We start from the raw sequence: 9,730 nt of genomic DNA on the forward strand, positions 1-9,730 counted from the left end.
GCTGGAGCCTGCAGTCCCTGCAGCCCATCTCAACCTGGCAGCCACTGCTCCTGCTCTGCACAGTCCTGCTCTGCTCTCTCCTCTAGGTGAACCTCCTCATCCCCATCACTTACCTGGCGTTTTGGGCATTTCTGCTGATCTTCAGCTTGTACTCTGAGCCGGTGGTCTGTGGGGTTGGACTAATTATCATTTTAACCGGAGTGCCAGTGTTTTTCCTCGGAGTCTACTGGAGAAATAAACCAAAGTGTGTAAATAGGCTAATAGGTAAGGCAGCACCATGTGCCTCCCTGCCCTCCCAGCTCTGACACACTGGCCCCAGAACAGCCAGAAAAACACCTGGATGAGGCTGGCCACCACTCCCAGCCCGGGGCAGCCCCTGGACACAAAGTGGCTGGGCAGTGCTTTTCTTTGGGCTGATGTTTTGCTCACTCCTGGGTGAGTTTGCCTCCTCTGATGCCTCTGTGCCCATCCACTCGGCTTGCTCACAGCAGCCTGTCCTGTGGCAAACACCCCGGGGTCACTTTACACACGGGGAGGCTAAATGAGCAATCACAAAGGGACTGAGGAGTTTGTCTGTCCTTTGTCCTGCCTTCCTCCACTGTGCACCAAGCCCTGTGAACTAGCTCAAACTCAAGTTTCTTATAAAGCCTTACATTATCCCTCGTGTAAAATTAAAACTGCAAATAGTCTTTTATGTTTTGGTTGTATTTGATTTTTGATCACTTTGCTCCAAGGTGAGGACGTTCAAACAAGCACAGTGCAGCCCTCTGCTCTGACTGGAGGGTTTCCATCAGCTGCAATTGGCTCTGCTGCCAGCAGCTCCCCACAGCCAGTGGTCATTGCAGCCAGGCTGACATCCATCCATCCATCCATCCATCCATATCCATCTCCATCCATCCATCCATCATCCATCCCTATCCCCATCCATCCATCTCCATCCATCCATCCCCATCTCCATCCATCCCCATCTCCATCCATCCATCCCCATCTCCATCCATCCATCATCCATCCCCATCTCCATCCATCCATCCATCCATCCATATCCATCTCCATCCATCCATCCATCATCCATCCCTATCCCCATCCATCCATCTCCATCCATCCATCTCCATCCATCCATCCCCATCTCCATCCATCCCCATCCCCATCTCCATCCATCCATCCCCATCTCCATCTATCCATCCATCCCCATCTCCATCCATCCATCCATCCATCCCCATCCCCATCTCCATCCATCCATCCCCATCCCCATCCATCCATCCCCATCCCCATCCATCCATCCCCATCCATCCCTATCCCCATCTCCATCCATCCATCTCCATCCATCCATCTCCATCCATCCATATCCATCCATCCGTATCCATCCATCCATCCCCATCCATCCATCCCCATCCATCCATCCCCATCCATCCATCCCCATCCATCCCCATCCCCATCCATCCATCCATCCCCATCCATCCATCCATCCCCATCCATCCATCCCCATCTCCATCCATCCATCCCCATCTCCATCCATCCCCATCCCCACCCATCCATCCCCATCTCCATCCATCCATCCCCATCCATCCCCATCCATCCCCATCCCCATCCATCCATCCCCATCCATCCATCCCCATCCATCCCCATCCATCCCCATTCCCATCCCATCCCCACCCCACCCCAATCCCCTCAGCCTGCCATGGCAGCACTGGCAGCTCTCTGGGGGCTGGGGAATGTATCCCTAAACCTTTCCCAGCGTGCTGTGCCCCGGCTGCAGGCACAGTGTGATCCCTGGGGCTCTGGGGCAGGGCTGTGCACTCGCTCCAGCTCCCCACATTTGCTCAGAAGAGCTGGAGCATCCCCATTAACCCCTGGCATGTTCTCCTTGCAGAGTCCATGACGTGCTGGGGGCAGAAGCTGTGCTTTGTGGTGTACCCTCAGTGTGCAAGTGCTGAGGAGGAGGCGTCCTCAGCCCACTCCTGGCGGCTGGTGAGCGACACAGCAGTGAGGAAATAACAGCAGCGTGGCCTTGGAGGCTGAAGTGGCTTCTTGTTTACATGCTGATTTTTGAAAAAAAAAAAAGTTTCTCTGGAAAAAAAAAAAAATTGTTTTAGAGCACCAATAGCGAAGCCCGTAAAATGAGCTACATCCTTTATGGCCTCTGTAGCTTTTAGTTATTCCCTAAGAAAAGAAAAAAAAAGAAAAAAAACAAAAAAAAGAAAGGAAAAAAAAGAAATAAAACTTAAAATAAGGCGCTGGTTGGGTTTTTTTCTGGCAGTGTTCTTGCTCAGCAGGGGAAAGCAGCACAGACACAGCTCCAGAATACTGATTTTAGTCACCATGAGGGTCCACCAGAGACATACAAGTTTAAGCATTTCAAAACTAGGGCAGTTCCCAACACAAAACAGAAATCAAGAGAAAGCGAGGAGACCTCTTGCTGTCCCTGGGTGGGACACAAAACACGAGGCATGGAAGTCACAACCCACAGGATCAGCCCTTCACACGCCTGGAGGAGCCGGGGCAGGGTGAGCACAGACCAGAGACAGCTGCAACACCAACAATCATCTGCACCACTCCAGAGACATTCTGTGATGATGCAGGAAAACAGACACTCAAGTAGTGATCTGAACCTCAAGCACCTCAGTTTTATAGTGAGCTAAACCTCAAGTATCTCAGATTTGTAGTGATCTAAATCTTCAGGATCTCAGGTCTGTAGTGATCTGAACTTCAACTGTCTCAGGTCTGTAGTGATCTGAACCTCAAGTATCTCTGTTTTATAGTGATCTAAATCTCAAGTATCTCAGGTTTATAGTGATCTAAATCTCAACTATCTCAGGTTTGTAGTGATGTGAATCTCAAGTATCTCAGGTTTGGAGTGATATAATTCTCAAGTATCTCAGGTTTGTAGTGATCTAAATCTCAAGTATCTCTGTTTTATAGTGATCTAAATCTCAAGTATCTCAGGTTTGTAGTGATCTAAATCTCAAGTATCTCAGGTTTGTAGTGATCTAAATTTCAAGTATCTCAGGTTTGTAGTGATGTGAATCTCAAGTATCTCAGGTTTGTAGTGATCTAAATCTCAAGTATCTCAGTTTTCAAGCTCTGCTGTGCAGGTGGAGGGGGTTCCTGCACCCTGAGGAACTCCTGCATGAGGCTCAGCATGATCCAGGTGCCAGCTGGGGAGGATGGAGGGAGACACGGAGAGGTTTGAGCAGGCTCAGCAGTGGAGCTCAGAGGAAACACAGGAAAGGAGCCTGATCTCCTGTCTGGATGTGTCAGGTGCTTCAGAGACCAATCCCCCAGCTCAGCTCTGCTCAACCAAGCCTAAACCACTCACACATCAGATGCTCCTTAGAAAGTGTTTTGCATATTTTATTTGTACACTAGGAAAAAAAAAATCTCATTCAATTAATATATAGAGATTTGCTGCTGTAGCAATATGGCCACTTTCACACCAGGGAATCTTCTGAAAATGCAAAATGTGAGAACAGCTCTGAGCTACTTTTCTTTGGCAGTATTTGAAAACAAAACCTATCACATTCAGTAGCCTTGGTAACAGCCATCTGAATGTAATTTTAAAAGTATCTTTCCATGGCCCTGGCACAAAAATTATGGATTTGTTATCTCTTAGTTAATTATTCAGAAATACTTTTGTAGTATAATAATAATAATATCTATATATTAAAATCCTATTCATCTCTCTCCAAACTTTCAGATGGTAGACACTAAAAAGAAACATTCTTTGTATAAACCTGTAAACTATAAGAGATTAAAATATATATTTAGCTAGGAAAAAAGGTGTGGTTTTGTGTGCACACAGGTACAGAAAGATTTCACATTTTAAATAATAGAATGAATATGTAGTTTGCAAATAGAAATCATAAATAATCAGCTTGCTTTTAAAAAAAGTTCAGAGCAGAGCTCCCTGTGGCTAAGCAGCACCTGAACCTTTAAGTACTGTCAGAGGCTCTCATGACTACGTCTCCTTTTCCATAGCTCAAAATCCACTTTCTGAGGTATAATTTTCAACAGATTAATTCTTTCAGTACCTTTACTAGCTAGTGGGAAAATGAAATGTATTCCAGCATCAGAAATACTGATTGCTTTCAGAACTGCTAAGTTTTGGTGTGGGTTTATTTTTGTTTGTTTAAACAATTAAGGTATGGAAAACAGCCAGCAAGGAAATTTTGCAGCTCTTGAGACAAGTCTGTATGGTAATGAGAAAGGTAATAATAATAATAATAATAATAATAATAGTAATGCTGCAACAGCTACCAAGGCTTTTCTTGGCTATTACATAAGGAAATCAAAAGCAAAATTAAAGAACAAATTCCTCGTAATTGTTAATTGAGTTTGGCTCAACTTTTCCCTGATTATACTGACATGTTTTAAAAGTAACAACATGTGGCCTTAAATCAGAAGGTTTAATTTGGAACAGAATGATTTACCAGACCTCATCTTTGAATTACATACCAATCCCCAAAAAGTGTTCCACAATGTTTCATTTTCAGCAACAGCTTCATCTCTGCTCCCAGCATCACATACATTAAAGGCTTTGCAAAGGTTAGTGCCTAATGTGTAGAATTCCTAACCATAGAAATCAATGTACAAAATTAGAAATATAAATTCATATGCTAAATGAAATTTAGCAGCACACTCAATCCATGTAAGAGAGATTTTTCCTAAAGACAAAGCAACTAGCCCCAAAGGAGACATAATTACTAGTATTTTAAAGCCCACAAAAAACCCGTGAAACAGCTGACACTATCAGCATGTTGAGAGCACTGTGATACTTGATACAGAAAGGCAAGCTGTTTCCAACAGAAAGGAGTTTAAATAAAGCTTGAATAGCAATGCAATACTATATAAGCCTATATATTTATTATGTGCTATTATATTTATGTAGCATAAAATATTAGAGGCTTGTAACGCAGAAAAATACTCTGAGGAGTATCACCTGTTAAGTCAGCCTAAGGCAAAGTCAATAAAAAATGGATTGGATTATTTGTTCCTGATTTATCAGAGGACTGAGAAAAGCAGCAACAGATACATCATCAGTGTGCTACAAGCTGTGCAAGACAGAAGTGAGAAGATAAAATTCCAGGAGTTGAGTGGGCACTGTTGGGAAGCACAGAGAGAACGAGGCAGAGCTGCTGCTGCTGCTGGCTTGGCCACCCTCGAGCATTTTCACCAGCTTGATAAAGGAATTGATTGTTTTCCATTCGTGCTGGTACATAAACCAGGAGAGTTTGATCTCAGAAGGATCAAGGGGTGAGACTCACAGAACCACAGAATATTCTGAGTTGGATCCACAAGGAACATCGAATCCAGCCCTAAGGAAATTGGCCCATGGGGATGGATCCTTGGGCTGCTTCAGCTCAGAGCCTTCCTCCAGCTCAAGGACAGATGAGTGCCTGCATATTTAATAATACACTGCACTTGGAAGTGACTTTACAAAACATGTACCCAAAAATAGGCAGGGAAGATTTCATTAGCCACACTGCAGCCCTTGTGAAAGCACAGCCCTGATGAAGGCTCGGGGCTGGTGGCCCAGGACAGCACCTGGATTTACCAGACCTCATCTTTGAATTACATACCAATCCCCAAAAAGTGTTCCACAATGTTTCATTTTCAGCAACAGCTTCATCTCTGCTCCCAGCATCACATACATGAAAGGCTTTGCAAAGGTGGCCCAGGACAGCAGCAGCTTTGCCTGGAGAGCTGCTGGGGAGAGCTGGGGAGCCAGGACAGAGCCACTGCCACAGCCCAGCTCCAAACAAGCTCATGCTGCAAGAGAAACGTGCTGAAGAGCTGAACAAAATAACTCATCTTCAAAGGAAAGGCAACAAATGAATAACCAACCCCCAACAGACATGCTGTCCCACGTTTCATATTCAGAAGCCTTTGTCAAGGTATTTCTCATGTTTCACTTACTGTTTAACCCTGGAAAAAAATCATTGGGTTTCCAGCCCCTTTGTACTAAGAACCAAATCAGAAATTGCTGGCAGTTATTCACCTGCTGAGGAGTTCTATGAGAGGTATTGAAAGAAAAATGAAAGGTAAACTTTGCTTAGAATTTGTCTTTTCCTAAAGCTTTAGAGCTCGGAGAGTTGTGTCATGTCTCCACCTCCAGCTGTGAGTACAGGCAAACCAAACTCTGGTTTTTAAACTCCTCTCCTTGGTCCTTAACTCCCCTCACCAGTGCTCAACCTTCAATGAGAAACTTCTGCACTTGGAAAATGGAAAAGGAAAATCCAAGAAAAAGGATTAGAAAGTGAGTAAGAAGATGTTGAGAGGCCAGCAAATTTGTCTTCAAGTCCTACAGCGATAGAAGGGAGGGAGATCCAGAAGGCACCATGAAGCAGGGAACACATAGAAAGGGAATAAAATGAATAATAAAATGAAATATAAAATGAAGAGGGAGCAAACCTCCACCACTCACCTCAGCCTTGCAACCATTTAATCCCTGCAGCCAAGAACCCAAGAGCCAGAATGTGAAGATGGGAAGAACCAGAATGTGAAGAGGGAGGAACCAGAATGTGAAGAGGGAAAAAGCAGAATGTGAAGAGGAAAGAAGCAGAATGTGAAGAGGGAAGAAGCAGAATGTGAAGAGGGAAGAAGCAGAATGTGAAGAGGGAAGAAGCAGAATGTGAAGAGGAAAGAACCAGAATGTGAAGAGGAAAGAACCAGAATGTGAAGAGGAAAGAACCAGAATGTGAAGAGGAAAGAACCAGAATGTGAAGAGGAAAGAAGCAGAATGTGAAGAGGGAAGAAGCAGAATGTGAAGAGGAAGAACAGCTCACTGAACTGTTTTCAAGGGTGACAAAGGACAGGACACGAGGTGTGCTGCCTGCAGGGCTCAGCTTCATACAGCTGTTTGTACTGGATTTTAAATCCTAGCAATTGCCTGGGAGATTAAAACTCAACTTCCAGCCAAGTCCAAAAATCTTAAATGAGCAAAAGCACAGAGAGAGGTCTGATTAAAAAGTACCCAATTCTCTTCAGGCTTCTCAAGTTTGCCCCTTGGCTTGTTCTAAGATGTATCCATTGTACTGCAGAGGCTGTCAAAAGACCTGCAAACACTCAGGTACCATTTACTACTCTGGTTGTTCTTGTTCCAGCCTCACATCAGGGTGTGATGTTTGAAACATTAATGCTTCTGCCACTGTAGCTGAATGAGCATTTCATGGCAAAGCCAAGCCTTTCTGCTAGGCTGGAAGGTATTTATTATCCCTCATGGCTACAGATAAACCTGGCATCACCGTGAAGTCTGTGCAATTCTCTTCAATACAGATAAAGATTTCCAAGTGTGCAGAATGCAGTCAACACAAAATAACTCAGCCTTCAACTTCTGAAAAAGAGCAGGACAGAGCCAGCAGTACCTCAAAGAGATGGGGAAGGAGAAGCATCAGCAGAACAAGCAGTGGCCTCAGAAATGGCAGGGGCTGTACTTCAGAAATTGGTGGGTTTTTTTAACCACCCTAACAGTCATACACTTCAGGACTTCTTTTTTTGTAGCTGGGATAGATGCATACATGCATATTAAAGGCAGCTGTAGACAACAGGGAATTTCCTGGTAGCAAGATTTCACATGTATTATTTAAAAAGTGATATCTCCTTCAACAGCTTCAGCTACCAGAAAAGCAGATGATGAAAATGCCTCAGAGGTACAAAACCAAACCAAAATACACCCTACCCTCCCCAAATTCATGTCAACACATGGAGACATGGGTTGACACCTACGAGTCTGAGTCAGACTGTGGGAGTAGAGTTTAGGAATCCTCAAGCTTAGGTGTCCAGAGTGACAGTCAGAAACCCACAGGCTCTGGGCATGTGAAAATTACAAATTAAGAGATCCAAATCAAGGCAAAGTAAGATGATGCCCAGCATCTTTCCTGCTCAGTATCTTGCTCAGTCAGGAAGCAGCAGCAGGTGAACGTGATGCCACACCTGAATCACAGGCCTGCACACACCCTGGGGTAAAATGCTGTAACTAAATTAATATCTACAACACAAATTTAAAAAGCCAAAAAGCATAGAACAGAAATAGAGAGCAAGTTCATTCAAGGGATGTTGCAGGTTAATAAGAACATCTGGAAGGTAACAGAATTTCTGACAGAGATATTTCCTGCTTTAATAGCAGTAAAGAAAATATTAAGGGAATCACTTTTCCCCTTTATGCTGCCTATGAACTTGCATTCCTTTTAAACCAGTAGGTATTCTTCTCTATTCAGAGATGTTTTGTAGAAGGGGTTTGGTTTTTGTTTTTTTGGCTTGCTTGGACAGGGGAATTTTGTATCTTAAAAAACCAAAACCAAACAAACACATTGTTTCCTGTCTTCAAAAATCTTTAAAGAGTGTAGAAAAACATTATTAAAGTAACTAAAAATTTAACAAGTTTACTAGTTAATTAACTCAAGGTTATATAGTCTTTAAAGTGTTGTATTTCCACTTTTTTTCCTTTTTTCTAATTTTAAGAAGTTTTGAATACAAGGAGGCAGTTGATATGAATCAGAAGTGAGGTGCCCTAAAGGATGGTTGATTTCCTGTTTAACACTTCCAAGGGATGGCAGAAGGGCAGACTTTGTGATTTATGCAGGTATTGACATTCCAGGCCACTGCAATTCACCTCTTTGTGCAAACACAGGGATTTCTTCTGTAAAATTAATAATGAAATTGTGGCTCTTCCCTTCCAAGGGGTGAGCTCTGAGAGCAAAGTGCCCTCCCTGCAGCATACAGAACTCGGTGCCTACAAAGAGCACCAGGCTTCTATTTCTCATTGATGCAAGGCTGTATAATCCAGTGATGAAGGCTGTGAACCATTCTGTATGCTTCAACACCAAAGTTTCATTAACCTGGATTTTTTTTAAAGTTTCTAAAAGCAAAATGCTCCTGGTGAAATCATCACCGAGTTGCCAAATGAATCAGTACACAAAATATGTGTGATATACAGGCACATCTTAAATAGTGTTAGCTGTTCAGGGCTCTTCCCAAAATACAGCAGTAATCCAAAGCACATATTTCAACTTTATGAACCTTGTGATGATGGTTTAAGGCATGGCATGATCAGCATTATTTTATTATAGAAATATTTTTCTGTAACAGAAATAAATACACGTGTATTTCTAAGGTACTTCATATCCACACAATATAAAACTTTAATCTTTCCCTTAACTACACTTAACTACCTTACACATACAAGTCTATGGATTTAAAGTTACCTTTAGACAAAACAAAAAATAAAAATATAGATATAAAAAAAATAAAGACACTAAAACCTGCAGCCTTTGATGGAAATAACTACTCTGGCAGTGCAATGACAACAATACACGGCTTTGCAAAGGTGGAATGTACCCAAAATGTTCACAAATGCCAGGAAAGCAACATCTCTTTCAAAACTATATTTTCTTTGATGAAATGAATACTGATCCCAGAAGAACCTGGAAAAGATTACTGAGCAGTATTTATTTAATGCAACTACAATCTTGTAATGCATTTTGCCACAAGCCCTTCTCAGTATTAATGCCCTTAAGAATTTGAATCTTCTAACTCTGGAATGAACAGCATGAAACTGATTTGCAGTAGAAGAGGAAAAAAAATAAATCACTTCTATTGAATTCTTCCATATTACATTTTAGTAGGCCAAAGTCTTATTCCTTGGTTTTTTTCAAGGCATTCCCCCCCAAAAGGGAGTCCTAGTGAAAGATCCAGGGCAAAATACTCCCCATTTAAAGGAAAAAAACCTTTGACA

General features: G+C 42.7%; 1 protein-coding gene across 1 annotated transcript in view; it reads left to right on the forward strand.

Annotated features, from left to right (window-relative positions):
* The window catches only part of SLC7A10 (solute carrier family 7 member 10), a 38,173-nt gene extending 36,178 nt beyond the window's left edge, over positions 1 to 1,995 (forward strand). Inside the window, exons 10-11 of the mRNA XM_058846226.1 lie at positions 87 to 264; positions 1,871 to 1,995. Coding sequence (XP_058702209.1) covers positions 87 to 264; positions 1,871 to 1,995 — 303 coding nt within the window. The remainder of the gene's footprint in view (positions 1 to 86; positions 265 to 1,870) is intronic.
* Positions 1,996 to 9,730: the final 7,735 nt, after the last annotated feature.

The sequence above is a fragment of the Poecile atricapillus genome, chromosome 10, assembly GCF_030490865.1.
Source record: "Poecile atricapillus isolate bPoeAtr1 chromosome 10, bPoeAtr1.hap1, whole genome shotgun sequence".
NCBI lineage: Eukaryota > Metazoa > Chordata > Aves > Passeriformes > Paridae > Poecile > Poecile atricapillus.